At 40.2% G+C, this 15,605-nt stretch overlaps 1 protein-coding gene across 2 annotated transcripts; it reads right to left on the bottom strand.

Annotated features, from left to right (window-relative positions):
- Positions 1 to 258: 258 nt before the first annotated feature.
- On the bottom strand, positions 259 to 14,157 carry B3gnt5 (UDP-GlcNAc:betaGal beta-1,3-N-acetylglucosaminyltransferase 5). 2 transcript variants are annotated; one of them, XM_034515858.2, is made up of 4 exons: positions 13,427 to 14,157; positions 13,086 to 13,278; positions 9,374 to 9,480; positions 259 to 5,510 (listed from the first exon to the last, which is right to left on the bottom strand). In XM_034515858.2, the coding sequence occupies exon 4, from the start codon at positions 5,215 to 5,217 to the stop codon at positions 4,087 to 4,089; it is 1,131 nt and encodes a 376-aa protein (XP_034371749.1). In that variant the 5' UTR covers positions 5,218 to 5,510; positions 9,374 to 9,480; positions 13,086 to 13,278; positions 13,427 to 14,157; the 3' UTR covers positions 259 to 4,086. The 2 variants fall into 2 exon arrangements, with proteins under 2 accessions (XP_034371749.1, XP_034371752.1); XM_034515861.2 differs by lacking the exons at positions 13,086 to 13,278; positions 13,427 to 14,157 and adding an exon at positions 12,614 to 13,055.
- Positions 14,158 to 15,605: the final 1,448 nt, after the last annotated feature.

The raw sequence follows: 15,605 nt of genomic DNA, 5'->3' as shown, positions 1-15,605 counted from the left end.
ATGAAGGGATTTGGATAAATATTTTTTCCATAGGTAAATATCTTGCCAGAAACAATTACTATGTAACTGGATATTCTGAGTCTCTACTGTCAGAATTTACACTGTAGCTAAGAACAAAAAAATGGAACTGTTGTAAGAAAATTTAATCCTGATCCAGGGTTTCTACCCTAAATTGATCATTCAGTTCCCAGATAAAAGACACGCACAACCTTTATGTTGATAAACTTTAATCAGTACTAGAGCTGGGCAGATATCTACGCTCTATGCTATTAGAATCTTCATTCCTATTGATAATCCTTAATTATTACTCAATGACTGTGTTTTATCTGGGCTGCTCTTACCTCCATTTGGCCAGCCCACAAGGCCATGTTTTTATGGCTAACCTAACCCATGGCAGCTTCTCCTTTCTCCTTTACCGTCTTCTTCTCCTTGTGCGTCTCCTCTGACCCAAGCCCAGTAATTCTAAACCCCACCTATGGATCTTTTGCTCAGCTACTGGCTGTTGGCATCTTTATTTACCAATCAGAAATAATTTTCAGGCAGGGTCACATAGTGTCACTTGGGTCTACATGCAGGCTCCAGATCCTGGGGGCCTGTACTCAGCATTACAGTAGACAGGAAGATTAAACCTCAACATGGAACCATTAGAGGGAGTTACCACAGGTATGGATGTGGCTCTAGAAGGCAGATGCTGAAGTTTTCAGGTTCTTGTGTCTTTGTACAATGACAGAAACACATGGATAATGACAGGAGCTCAGGATGGGTTAAGAGGGACATATAGAGAAGACTGGAGCTATGCCATACCTCCCCTGGGCCTGCTTAAAGAAGTGAAGGGAGAAGGGGGACTATGAAGTCTGCAATGACCTTGTGTGGGTCATTAACATAGACTTGCCTCTTTCAGATTCTTCAACCAAGGCTTTTTAGGGTATTCTCTCCTTTGGCTGAATGAAGCAGAGATGGTGCTCTTGTTAAAAGAAACCAGCATCACCAAGGGAGGGACAGAAAACAATAGAATTTGTAGTAATGTTGGCAGTGGGCAAAGTAAACTTATAGGGGATAAAGAAAGGGGGCTTCTAAAGTCAGGCAGAAGAGTTTAGGATCCATTCTGGAAGCAGCATTTGTGGTGCAGAACTAAGGTGTGAGGAGAATGAGTTAAATCTTGCCCTGGTACAGAATTCATAACTGCCTGGAAAGAACAGTGAGGGAGACATCTAAAATCCTCTCATTTATCATGAAGAATGGAGAATCGGCATGCCCAGAGATCTCAGGTTCCATTTTCATTGTAGCTATAATGTCCAGGCAAACTGCAAAAAAATGGACTTTAAGTTAATGGGTTCTTCCAACTGATCAGGTAAGTATCTCTGGTTCAAACTACAGACATCCCTGACATGCTTTGCAGGTACAAAGTACTACTACACCTAAGTAATGCAGATGCTTCCAAGTTCTTTTATTCAGCTAATAAATAGAGTCTAACCTCTTTAGATGGCATCTTAATGCACAAAAATTTCAAGTGCTTTTTGTCATGGCATTCTGAACAACTGACTAGGAAATAGCATTTTCCACAGACACGGCAGAACTCCTTCAGTAGCTCCATGACAACCCTCCAAAGTGAGCACAGCAGCTCTGTGAGCACGTGTCGGACAATGGATGGGTACTGTGGACTCCTCTAGTATAAAACAGCAGGTGATGATACACAAATGATGCCCACACAGGATTTTAAATACATATTACTAATGTTTTTTTTTTAACTTATTTATTGGAAAGCATAGAATTCTTAGATCTACTAATTATTTTTCCATACAAGATTGAAACTCAAGCAATATAAATATTAAACATTTTAGTATAAAATTAATAGCTGAAAAAAAGATGCAAACCAATAATGAGGTTTTCAGTATTACTGTGTGCAGCCATTTTTTAAAACTCAAGTGACCATCTGGGCCAATAGTTTGTTTCCTTTTTCATTTTGAAAACAGCCCTGCATTAGAGCACCAAGTTGATCCGTTCCTTTTTAAAAGGTTAAAACAACTCTATTTATAAATACCTTTCAGGTCTTTGAATCTTATGATGGAATCATCTGACAATTCCAAAAGACAAAGTACCTTCATATTTCCTTTAACTTCAAACCAGTTTCATTCTATTCTAAGCAAAAATGAAAAAAAGACGAACAAGGTTGAAGAGAGCTCAGTCAAACAGAGAACTGCTGCATAAAGTACCAGTGTAAACAGACCATCTTGTACACAAAGATGACACTTTCCAGCCAGTGACAACATTTACCAGCTCCAAGTAGAAACATGGACACATATTATCCCATGTATACCTAAAGCTACCAATTAGTTATCAATGGACCAACTGGTGAGAATTAACTATAAAGCTGCTTTTCAAATTTTATTCTCTAGTGTTTAAAAAATTGATCAGAAAATCTGAATTGTTAGTAATCTAAAACCCTGAGTCTACTGGAAAAATAACTATCTTAGAATGTTTAATACTAGTCTTGGAATTAGTAAGAAACTACCTGAGCAGTATAAACAAGCTTCATATCTCATAATAAAAAACTTTACAAAGATATGTAAACACTTTTTTAAAAAAAAAAAAACATCTACCTGTGAAAACACAGATATCATTTAGTTGTGTATTTTGAGAATGTCTTAGATTTTTTTTACATTGTTTCCAACACCATTCTAATAATGGCAGCTAAACTTTCCCTATTGTGTGCCTCTGTCTGAGGTTTAAGTATCCATCTGAAGTCATGTTTTGGCCTGCATCATAGATCTTTAATTGATGAATATACCTTAGTCCTTTCTGTGCTGGTACATTGTTTGCATAACAGCCACATGTTTTAATCCTATTTTGTAAAACTAAATGTAATTTATTAGATCTGCCAAGCCTCTGATTACAAGAACATGCAGATTTATCAAAATTTATAATCTCATTTGGTCAGTTTCTCTAGCACTCTTACTCTGCTTCCATCTTTGAAATATTTAAAAGATAACCTCTCATAGTTATTGAGTCAAGTAATGGATTATTTTAGACATGATAACCTATTAAAAACTTTCAAGTTGAAAGTTTGCACTTGGAACAAAATCTGTCCTACAAGACCTTGTTGGTAGGCGGTGGGTTAATTTTTTGCATTAAGTGCCATGATTGGGACTCCAAGCTAACACATTACAAGTTACAAGGAAAAGAGACTTTTAATACCCCTAGCTCTATCTTTCCTTTAAGTCTCTTCCATTGTTATACTCCTCAATGTAAGCTGTATCCAAACAACTACCTTAAACAAAGAACAATATTTAATGCTTTGAAAGCAATTGAACAATTCATTAAATTAAAACCAGCTTATTGGAGTCGACAGTAATTTATCTTTAAAGCAGGTCCTCCAGGGGCCAGGAACTATTCCTGTTTTATGACTTTAGAGAAAGCCTACACATAGAATACTATGTGTTAGGGCAGAGCTGACCACTTTCTAAAGTTTTATACTAAAAATTAAATTTGAGAAGATATTACAAATATATTTTAAGTGATTCCAGAGCTGCCTAGGTAAATAGCGATAGGAATGCCAATGTTACACAACTTAATGGTAACAGAATTGTAGACATTTTCCTTGTATGTCCTCATTCAAATGACCCTTTCATTACATTGGTATCCTTTCTTCTATACTACCTGCCTTCCCCCCAACTTGACTTAGTACTCTTTAATGAGATAGTCTGGATTGCTTGTTCTAAGATGTATTAATTTCTTAGGGATGCTACATTCTACATTTGTTAGGTATTTCCCCCCAAATATTATTTTGATATCAAGGCTTCTCAGTTGCTCTCCATACCTCAAATATACATGTAGAACCAAATGAGAACTTGAAATTTTTACTTTACTCTTGCTCATGATCTAAGTCTTTTAAAATATGAATTTCTTGAAATGAAATTAAGCTGCAGTTTAATTTGGAGTTACATTGACTAGTTTGACTGGGTTTTGAAATAATCTCTTTACTTTCAACTCATTTGACTCAGAGCAGAGAGAAACATTTACAGATTTTTTTTTCCCCATTCAAGTTTGGCTCAGTGACAGTGAACACAGTACAGCATCCACGTACTCTTAGGCAAATGCAGCCCTACAAGGATACGAATTCCTGTAAGTCAATCTGCAGAGAAGAACTATCTTAATTAACCTGCAATATATTTGACCAAAAAATCCTTTTGAAATGTTCTTTACTTTAGAATCTGTAGCCTCCATCCAGAGCTCTTGCATATCTTGTAAGTGTCCGTGAGATGTAATCATCTTTTCATAGATGCAGGGATGATAAGGAATCTTCCCTTCGCCAGAAAAGAACACATGGTCCTGTGGCGCTATCCCCACTTTATTGGCACAGAGGCCCATGAATACATCATCTATGTACATACTGGAATTCAGTGTCTGTGATGCCTCATAGATTTTGGCAGCTACATCGCTGGAGACGACATAGGCAGCACCAGCTGTATAGTCAGGGTAGGCTGGCCACTTGTACATTTCATAGGGAACATAGTATTTGCTGCTTTTATCTCTAACAGGAGGGCCACCTCGATGAACATGACCAACCCAAAAGTCTCGAACTCCAATCTGCTCCAGCCCTTGAAGGTATTCAACGAGATTTGGCATGTGGATAAATATATCATCATCAGCAGTCATCAGGAATTTGGCATGTGGGCAAAAGGTGTTTGCCCAGCTGAACTGAAGAAGGAATTTAGAAGTAAGATTGTGAAAAGAATCAATGAAATCTTGCTGAATTATATCCTTGTACACTTGATCTTCCCAAATCAGTCTCTTTTGCAGTTCGTCTCCCTTCAGTGGACCAGGAGTTCCTAATGCAAACAGAGTTTTGATATTGGCATTGAATTGAGACTGAACATAGTTCTCATTGCCCCATGTATTTCTGATTGCGGAACGCCGGTCATAGTTTTCAGGGGCAGTCTTTATAAACAGTAAGAGGAGGACATCTTGAGCCTGACACTTCTTTCTGTGGTTGATCAAGTATGGGTAGTGAGGCTGTGCAGCACTGTGCTTGAGAGACAGGGAATTGTTCACAAACTCATAGCTATTTATGAGATATCTGTAGGAGTAGGACTTCATATGGCTCATGATGTAATTATTGATTGGGCCCCAAAAAACCATGAAGCTTAATACAAAACAGGTGGCAAAAAAGTGAAAAAACTGCCATCTTTTGACTCTTCTGCTAACAAACATTCTCATGTTCTCGGGTCTGTGTGTATACAGCCACTTGCTTCCTCAGGACTATAAACCTGTATTTGTAGAACAGATGTGTTTCTTAGTGCATACTGGTCATAAATTATGGAGAAAGGTCTCATTCCACACAATATTCTCTTCTAGCAACATTTTCTCTGGAATTGTAGAAGAATGGAACCCTATAGAATGATGACATTGGTACATCCAAATCCGTCCACCCTGGAGATCCTCATTAAGTTCTGTTTATGGCCTCACATGCTTGATCCGTGTGGTTCTTTCTACAAACATGCACTGTAGCCCTACCAAAAGAATGACACATGAATGGGACTCTGAGTTACCATACACACACACAAAAATATTATTCCTTGTCACTTACACCAAATATGACCTAAGTGATCTTTACAAAAGTATTTGTGGCATTAGTATTTAATAAGATAAATTAAAATTCCATTAAACTCCCCCATACTAGGCAGGAATAATGGTAAACTTTCTTTTTCTTTCCTCTTTTTTTTTTTTTTTTTCATATCAAGGTTCACAGTCAAGAAGTCAAGATTTGCTTTTCAAAAGCAATTTTCAAACTCCCAAATTACTTTGTGAGTTCCAAATCTGTACAGGCATCCTCCTTACACGGACTTTAGTAAGCACTTCACATTTAACATATTCTAAACTAGGTAGGTAGAGCTTCCAACCTGTCTTTGTGGTCATAGAAGTGAACACTAATGGCCTTCTAGCCACTTACTGTTTGTTGTACTGTATCATGCATCCTACCACAAACCCTGAGGAACTAGGGATCGCATGAGTCAACTTAGTCTTCACCAGAGCAAATGAGAATGTGCATAAATGTAACAGTAAAAAAAGGATGTCAGATAATTTACCCAACACACGGGGACCCTCTAATTTGAAGATACTATCCTGTCTTTTCCTTAACACCTGCTGCTTCTATCTTTACTTGTGCCTAAATGTGCTCTATCCATCTATCCATCTACCCCAGAAACTCAGAGGTCTTCCAGTCTTTTAGCCCCATCTCCAACTGTTTAACCCATCAGACACTTCTCAATGTCTTTTCCCCTTCTGGCGATCATCCTTTCTTCTCCAGACTAAGGCATAGACTTAAGGGTAGCACTTTACTCAGAGGGAGCTTTCCAAAACTCTGATATAATGAAAAACACCACCCCCATCCCCACCAGCTAGTGACAAGACAGAGTCTAGGTTATGATTTAATGTGACATTCAAGATCCCTTTGACTCTACCGCTACAGCTATGATATCACACTGTTGGACAATATCAGTTTACTGGCAGTTTCATGTATCCTGCCTGATCTCTGCATCAGTAGGACTTGTGGACTAGGATGCCCCAATTTTCTTATAGCATGGTGTACACATATTCCCAATGTGCTACAGGCATCCTTTAGCTAGACGGACGCTTGAGTTATAGTTTCCTCATTATATCAAAGATGTTCCTCATTTAGGCCGAGAAATATAATTGCTCCCACCCAGGGGTGGCACATTATGTCTCCTAGATGTTCGTTAGGATTGGGGAAGAATTAATCATAGGAGCATAATTGCGAGACAACACCACAAGCTGCAGGGGGGAAAAAAAAACCTGCTTTGTTCCCAGAGACTTGTAATCATGTACTTCCCTCCTTGACATTGATATAAAAAGAACTGCACACATTGAGGACCCTGCAGAAAGATTCTAACTCCAGTTGTGGCACTGCCTTCCAGACCTATGGGTTTTCAGATTCTGCTTCATTTCCAATTGCTCCTAGTAAGGGTACTAACTACAGGGCTAGTCATGAGGAATGTTCAAAAAAGGAGACGAAAGCAAGTCTCACTGAGACTTTGTCCACAGCTAATCAACTTATGTTTTACTTTATCTCCTAGGGTAAACATTTTAAAACTGCAAAAATTGGCAGGAAGTCACAATCAGCAAAACAAAACAAACAAACAAATCAAAAGGACAGAGCATACAAACAGCAATAGTTGTAAGTCTTATGCTGTATGCATTCAAGGATGTGATGTTAGTGCATTAGTGGGCTTGATTATAAAAAGGCCAAATAACTCTGTTTTAAAGGGCAGATCAGTCTGAGACAAAGTTATCCTACACTCCATACAATTATCATGTCTGGACTTAATGCTTTGAGGGAAATCGAGGGAAACAACAGGAAACACTAGTGTTTGATGCTGGGTTCTGCCTAAGGTTTATAAAATAACTTTCATTCAGGGTAACATTTTTGTTTCTACAGTGATTATTTAGGTAAGAGATGCCTGTGCAGGCCAAAAACAAGGGCGTTTTGCCTTCCTCACAACATGTCATAAATGACCTACAGAGTTAAGTTGAGGTAACATAATTCTTAATGGATAAATTCTTTATAGCAGTTTTAAGAAGTCTAGGAACACTCTCAGTTGGAACAAATCTATAACTTCTGCTCCAACAGACCTAGGAAAAGAACAAAGGTTGTAAATGTAATAATTAATACTGATTATTGGCTTTTCAGGATCTAGAATCACCTAGGAGACAAACCTTTAGGCATGTCTGATGGAGTCCTCCCCTGAATAACAAAGGAAGAACCAAGCAGAAGAGCAGCATTCACTTCTGTCTGCTGCTTAACCGACCGCCGCCTCATCCTACTGCTGCCTTGACTTCTCTGCCATGATGGAGAGTAGCTCAAACAGTGAATCAAAATAAACCTTTACCTCCTTAAGTTGATTTTGTCAGGTATTTTGTTATAGCAACAAGAAAAGTAACTTACACACTAACTTTTGGAATGTAAGGCAGTACAAACACTGGGCTAGAGAGATTGCTTAGTGTTTAATACCTCTTCCAGATTCCCAGCACCCAAACTGCAATTTGGAAGACCTGTTCCATGGATTGTAATGCCCTCTTCTGGCCTCCAAAGGCACTGCATACATGTGGTATAGACATGCATGTAGGCATCACACACACACACACACACACACACACACACACACACTGAGTGATCAAGATGAGGGGCACACATACACACAAATAAAATGTAATCTTTAAATTCTTTTTTTAAAGCAGAATGAGATGTCTTTTAAAATACTAAAATACTTCTAAAATAGTCAGGGAGCTGTACCCCCTAATGATGCAAAAGAAAAATTCAGACAAAAGAGCTCATTAAACTTCTAAAAACAAACCCCAAAACAAACAAACAACAAACAAACAAACAAACTCCCTACAGTTGGTGTGTCAAAATTTACAAGTTTCCTGATAATAACACCCGACTTTTAATACTTCACCCCATCATTTCGCTTCCTTGTTGAATTTGTTTTTGCAGTCCTGAAATATTATGCAAAACTTTATATAAATTTTGAAAATTTAATCAAGATGGAGATGTTTGGAATTTAAGTTCAATCTAAACAACTGCATTCTTTAGTGTTCCAATTAACCAGCATGTGAGTGCAAGCTATAGTTCAAGCATGGTGGAGAGGCATGACATGGATATGTACAAGTCAGGCACCGTGGAAGAATATGGTGTGGTAATTTCTGGTCTTTAGTCTCAAGACATTTACAGTCAGCTTGAGATAATACTTACTGTACTCATTCTTTGACTATTTGCATCTATTGTATTGCTAGACGCTCAACCTAGAACTGACCTTAATACTTGCATGTAATCAAAATAGTATAAAAGCAAAAAGGAAGAGGGAGATGGAATTGGGGGGGGGGTTCTAGGGAATGGAAATGGGGAAAGGGGATGACATCTGAAATGCAAATAAATAAAATATCCAATAAAAAAGGAAAAAAAAAAAAGACTTATTGTACTCATATAAAGTATAACTCCTGTGTACACAATGGTGAAATGCATTTTCAGCATTACTTTGGATCAAACTACTGGCAGCTTGTATAAGGGAAAAGACGTCAAAAGCAGATCAGAAAGAAGAGCTTGGGTTCCATCATAGTAAGAGAATGAATATGATGATGTTGAGCATCTGATGCCAGGTGTCCAACAGAGGTCTGTTTATGGGCAGAGGACAAAAAGTAAAAGTATAAACATCAGTGCATACAATTGTCTTTCCTGAGCAATGATGTATGTTAATACTTTACCATTTATTTGGCACATGCCTTGTTCTGGACAGCCCTGAAAAGCAAGTAATGTCCACATTTAATGAACTTAGCAGATATTAAATAGCCCCCCTACCTGAAAAGGCCACAGGCAGGATTCTGGGTGTGACTTCCGAGACCTTTCGGGGGTTGATATTTCACCAAAGAATCAGTAGGTATAATGTTGCAACCTGAACTCTGGACCTGATAGATGTAAGAGAATAGAAGATTCCAGAAGTTTAGAATGACAAAAAAAAAAAAAAAAAAAAAAAAAAAAAAAAAAAAAAAAAAAGTACATATATTTAGTCTTTTCTATTTTACTCATCATGTGTACTTGACTTGTTTTTGAACCAGGTACCAGTGCATTCTGAAGATCATTTGATATAACTTAATAAAGCCTGGCCACATCAACTATATACATTAGATTTCCACCTCTATAAACCATTCACGGCTTCTTACTACAGACTGGTAGGAGGCTGATACTTCCAGGTGGGTATCAACCTTTCAAAACTGCTGTGTCCCAATACTCTTCTAAAAAATATTAACCAGATATGAATTTACTAAAATATTGATTGCTAACAGCCATCTAACAGATCCTAATTGACCAAGTGGAGTGTTCCATTATCCTTGACCAGAAGGAAAGCTAAGGATTGCCAGGCATGGTGGTGCACACGTTTAATCCCAGCACTGGGGAGGCAGAAATAAGCAAATCTCTGTGAGTTCCAGGCCAGCCTGGTCTACAAAGCAAGTTCCAGGATAGCCAGGGTTACATGGAGAAACACTGTCTTGAAAAACAAACAAACAAACAAACAACAAAAACAAAATTGTCTTGGTACTGAAGATGGTTTTCAGTGACACTGACACAGAGGTAAGACAAGGCTTGTCAGTTAGGTAGACTGAAATCTGAGTGGAGTCGACCTGTTAGCTTATTTTGTTAAGTGCACTATCAGACAGTTATAGAGTGTGTGTGTGGGGGGGCGGGGGGGGCAGGAAACGAGACAAAATATGAAATTTTAGGTGAATTTTATGTCATATCTCAACTTCACCTTCTGGAATTTTATTGCCTATCCTGGTAGTTTGATATTTTTGTACAGCAAACTGGCTTTCTAGTGTTAATTAAACTCATAATAGAAGATAAGTCTTAGTACAAGACTAATCAAAGGCAGCCTTTAAATTCATAGCATTAAATGTAAAACAGGATTAGCCTCCCGGGATGACATATAATCCAGGTCAATCTACTTCAGGTTTTCATTCTAATCTCTTCACTAGTTCCCTTCCTTGACTGGATACCTGCAAGGTCCCCCTCAACTGGATCTAAAAAGAAAAAAAGTCAAAACAAACAAACATGGAGCACATGACCTTTGGAGGAGGTAAGAAACAATCACACCTAGGGCATAAAGAACTGAGTCGAGGCTACTAAAGTTTCCATGGCATCGGTCATTCCTTACATGGAGAATATTTTCTTTTCCAGATCATCTAGCGAATGCTTAAACGAATGCTCAATTTTCATAGTAAATAAAGTAAAAGAGTAAATGGGAAAAGGTCATTTTATTTATTTAAAATTTATATCTTATCTGACCAAGTTTCTTCTCTTTAAAAGTAAAGATTCCTCTACAAGGGAGTATATGGATAATATGGAAAGTAATGTGTACTGTATGCTTTGATGTGTACTGGATACTGTAAGCCTACATTCCCATTATCTTACATCTTTGCTGGCAGAGATCTGATGTTCAACAGTGGAACTCCGAGTAATTTGCTTGGATCTGCTCAACTGAGCACAGACAAAATCTCTAGCACAAATGCGTGTACTTTGCGACTTTGGGAGAAGGCTATCTTCTGACTTTTTCCCAGTATCTTTCAATATATGTGCTGAAATTCAAATCTGAATGCACTTGGGCTGCAGACAGAACTCAACGTTTACAGTTTGTAAGTCAGCAAGTGTAATGATTCTATCCAAAGTGACCCATTTTAAAAGATGACCCATTTTGAAACCCATGAGTTATTATCCAAGCTGTTACAGATCTGAGAATTAGAAACCTACAGACTTTCACCATAAATCTCTGTTTGGATATGTTTTGCTTTTATAAAGAGAGATTTGATTCAGATTTTAATGAAATATTTAAGTGCATTTTTACTCAATAGGGCCTAGTTTTTATTTTGAAAATCCTTCCCATTTTCTGAATTTTCTTTGTAAGAAAAGCAATTATAAGCATCTATAGGGTTACTTGTCTGCCAGGAAGGGTTGCGGTGAGTTTCAGAACTTATTTGTCATAACACTCAAGGAGATCTTAGTTGTCTAAGGAACCCTTCCTCAGAAGACCTATAGGTGCGCACAGTCAGCCTCATCTTTGCTGAGTGCTTAGTGTGGGTAAGTGTGTGGGAGGGAAGGACAAGGATGGGGAGAGGAGGAGAGAGTTCAATAGAAGGAAAGTGGTTTAAGAATAAGACGGGAGCCCTTTAGTGACTGAGTTTATCTTGCATGTAAGAAACAACAACAACAACAACAAAAAAAAAACAAAACACTATAGCCTACATTTCTTTTGACAAACTTTTTCTTCGTGCTAGAGATTGAACCCAAAGTCTTAAACTTGCAAGCCTGTATCCCCAGCTGTCTTTTGATGAAGTTCACACTTAAAAGCTGCTTACAAATCACCCTTTCAGTGTTCAGGGTGGGGTCATTTTTTGCACCACTACCTTCAACCATACTTTTCTGGGTCAGTTTCAGCTTTCTCATATACTTCTCCCTGGTATCTCTGCCTCTGGGGACCAGACTGTTTCCCAAAATAAAGGCACAGAGGAGGAAATTCAATTATAATGGATGTACTCTCACCAGAAAGTTAGCCTAAATATTAGCTCTACTACCACCAACTATCTTGCGGTGGCATCTGTGTCCCTGTAACATGACCCACAACCTAAGAAAACCATTACTGCTGTAAAGAATGTGAGTCAAAAGCTGTTACTTTTACCTAAAGTATCTGAGCAATCAATCAGTTCACCAGCATGTTAAAGAAAACAGGATTAACCAGGAGTTTCTCATTAGGAAGATCTTTTCCAAGTTTCTCCTGCCCGCCTGTTTCCCTGTTTCCACCCCCCCCCCCAGCCCCCACCCCCCACCCCCAGCCAGCAGCTATTCCAAAGAGCGGGTCAGCTCCCTCACGTGCAAGTCACCCCAGGCACTCAGCTGGAATTCAGTTCAGCATCGATAAAGCTCAGGACTCAGACTGAAGCCCCCGGGGTGGGGGTGGGGGTGGGGGTGGGGGTGGGAGGGCTGGGCTTTGAGACAACACAGACAGAACCGGGAAACCCGGTGCTCTGGACCCCGCCGGTCGGATCCTACCTGTGGCACAAAAGCGGCAGCTGGGCCTGGGGTGGTCTCCGCCTGGCGCCCGCGCCCACCAGGCCGCAGTGAACAAAGGCGCTCACTGAGGAACTCTCCCTTCTTCGCTGCACCTCCGGACCCGGCAGCCCCGGCTCGCACCGAAGAGCCATCTAACTTCCCGACCCATTCTACCTTGATGCCCCCGGGCGGCCCATGTGGACTAGCCTCTCCTCCCCTTCCGCCCTCCCAGAGATCTGTCCGGTCTGGGGCTCGAGGAGGGAAGCTAGTGGCGGGGCGGGTCCCGGGACTCTGAGCTAGCAGCCCTCTGGGACGATCTCAGAGCCGGCACAAAGCTAGCACAGCCAGAGACTTAGAGTCTGAAGAGGGTGCGAGAGTGTCCCAGTCTAAAGCAGATGGCAAAGCTACATTCCTCCTCAGAGGGGCCTTGGCTCACAGTAGGATGCAGAGCTCTGGGTGAGCAATGACTGACCTTTTATCTAAGAGTGGCTTGGAGACCCATTCATGCAAACCACGCTTCAGTTAGTCGTTTCCGAGCTGAAGGTTTTGAATGGACAGCGGTTCTCCCATCCTCTTTGCCAGCAAATCTTAAGTTTCTTTGCCAGCAAATCTTAAGGGCCCACCAGTCTTTTGTCAGTACACGTAGGACTTGAGCTTCTGGGAGCCTAAATAACAAAGGAAGGAAACGGAACTTCACATGAAGCAACGACTGCACAGCAACAGTTCGTTTTAAAAGCAGACCCTTCCCCTCTGTTCAGCCTCCCCATTGATTTACATTCGAACTCAAATAATTTCAAGCACCGTGAAACTCACCGAGTACAAACGTAAGTCCTTAAATGTCCCAGTCAGAAGTCGGTTGTCCTCCTAGAAGACGTGGAGCAAAGTCTTAAGGACAAAACTTGCAAACTAAATTTTGGTTGTAAGAGAGGAAGCTAGGGCAGAGCTCCAAGAGAGACCCTGCTGGAGCCTGCTAGAGCCTCCGAGAGGGACGGGCCTGATCAAGGGTCTCGGCTCAGGCTGGGCGCAGCCGCAGGAACCGCCAGCTGCTTGCTTGGTCACTCCGCTACAGGCTTCAACACCAATGCTCAGCCCCGCCTGCCAGTCCGCCCCTACTCTCCCCTACCCGCGTTTGTGAAGGTGATGTGCCCCGCCTAAAATGCTATCTGTGAGGGACTCCAGGAAGTGATTGCCTCACTTGTCTGCTAGTAATTAGGGCCCTTGATTCAGAGGACCAAATGTGCACCTGAGCCCAAAGGAATGTACTTGCATGGCCTGTAACCAGACATTATCAGAATAGTGTAGGCATCTGGAGGAAGGAGCTAGTAAATAAATGTGGCTAGTTGCTTGCTTAAAAAAATGCTGTTCTAGACTTTTCCTTATAGAAGCATTCAGTGGAGCTCATATTGAGCAGTTTTGTAGTTATACACACTGAAACCAGGACAGAAAAAAAATTAATCCAAAAATTTTAAGTCCAAATATGGGCTTGTAATTGTAAAAGCCAGCAAGTTCAAAGTAGCTGCTGGATCAGTTTCAAACATACTTGTTATTTCAAACTCTAGCTTTAGGAGATTTTGTAACTGCAGTTTAAAAGCCTTTCAGTGTATTTCCAGTCATGAAATTCTTTTCATGTATTACTCACACAAGGCATAGTTCACTGTTAACTCACCTGCCCAGAAGACCACAAGCAGAAATACTCATGTAATGGGACTCCTGATGGCTCTCTAAAGAGGAGCATTCATTGTTAATACAGGGTTAACCACTCCTCAATTATCTACTCAAATCTTGACTGGTTCCCTCACACTGTCCTCCCTGAAACACAAGTGTGCGTTGTATTCATATACATATATTCAGTTGAGACTTTGTTCCTTTTCAGTCATTTGGAACTAGTTACATGTGTCAGTTTAAATAGGTAGGCACACAGGAAATATGAACGGATGAAAAATAGATACATATAAAAAAAGGACCTTTTCACTCCAACTTCTATACAGGTAGATAGAGACGTGTTGACTAATGGTTTTAAAAGTAAATCCAGTTGGGTATGGTGTCATATGCCTGTAAATCTCAGCACTCAGGATGATTTCCATGAGTTCAAAGACAACCTTGGTAACATAGTGCATATCAGGTTAGCCTAGGGATACAACGATGACGACTACCACTACTAATCCAGAGTACAAAAATTAGTGAGATGTGGAGTTGGGGTGGGAGGGGTAATGGAAAGAACCTGAGGCTAAAAGGTGAGGAAGGGCAAAGTGACCCAGTATGACCTCTCTGGGCCCAGATACATGTATGTTTCATACATACACAGACACCCATATTCCCCCCCCCCACCCTCCAACTTCCCCTCCCCCACACACACCAGGGAACAGGAAAAAGATACATGTATGTTCCATACATACACAGACACCCATATTCCCCCCCCCACCCTCCAACTTCCCCTCCCCCACACACACCAGGGAACAGGAAAAAGAGGTCCTTCCATTCATCTAGAAAGATTACCAAGATCATCCAGCTCCTCATCCGTAGTACCTTAGAGAAACATTCGATTTCATTGCCAGAGATTGCATGAAGCTTTTGAGGTGGGTTGGGAATAAAATTAGATCATAGCAACAGGATGAAAGAAGTCAGTGTATTCTGTCCACAGCATTTGCTTGTGAGCATAGCGCTCTAGAATTCCATGCGAGTGACTTTGAATTATACTGCTAGGAATGTGCTTTGCAGAGCACCAGAAAATGTAGAATATATTTGAAAAATAAAAGTAACATCAGCTTACTAAATTTAAAAGAAAGAGGAGCTGACATTTGCCTGTTAGAATTAGAAAGTACAGATAAGATGAGGGACGGCAAGTGGTGCAGGGGGAGGAGACAAGAATATAAATGAACCAGAGAGTAGAAAGAACACTAAACCGCGAGTGCAAGAGAACTTTCCACACCGCTGAGCAGAGAAGAGGCCAATGATGCTGAAATTCTGCCAAATAGAGTTGGGTTGTGCCATC

This window comes from Arvicanthis niloticus, chromosome 12, assembly GCF_011762505.2.
Source record: "Arvicanthis niloticus isolate mArvNil1 chromosome 12, mArvNil1.pat.X, whole genome shotgun sequence".
Classification (NCBI taxonomy): domain Eukaryota; kingdom Metazoa; phylum Chordata; class Mammalia; order Rodentia; family Muridae; genus Arvicanthis; species Arvicanthis niloticus.
Note: the sequence above shows the minus strand (reverse complement) of the source record. Positions and strands in the feature narration are given on the sequence as shown.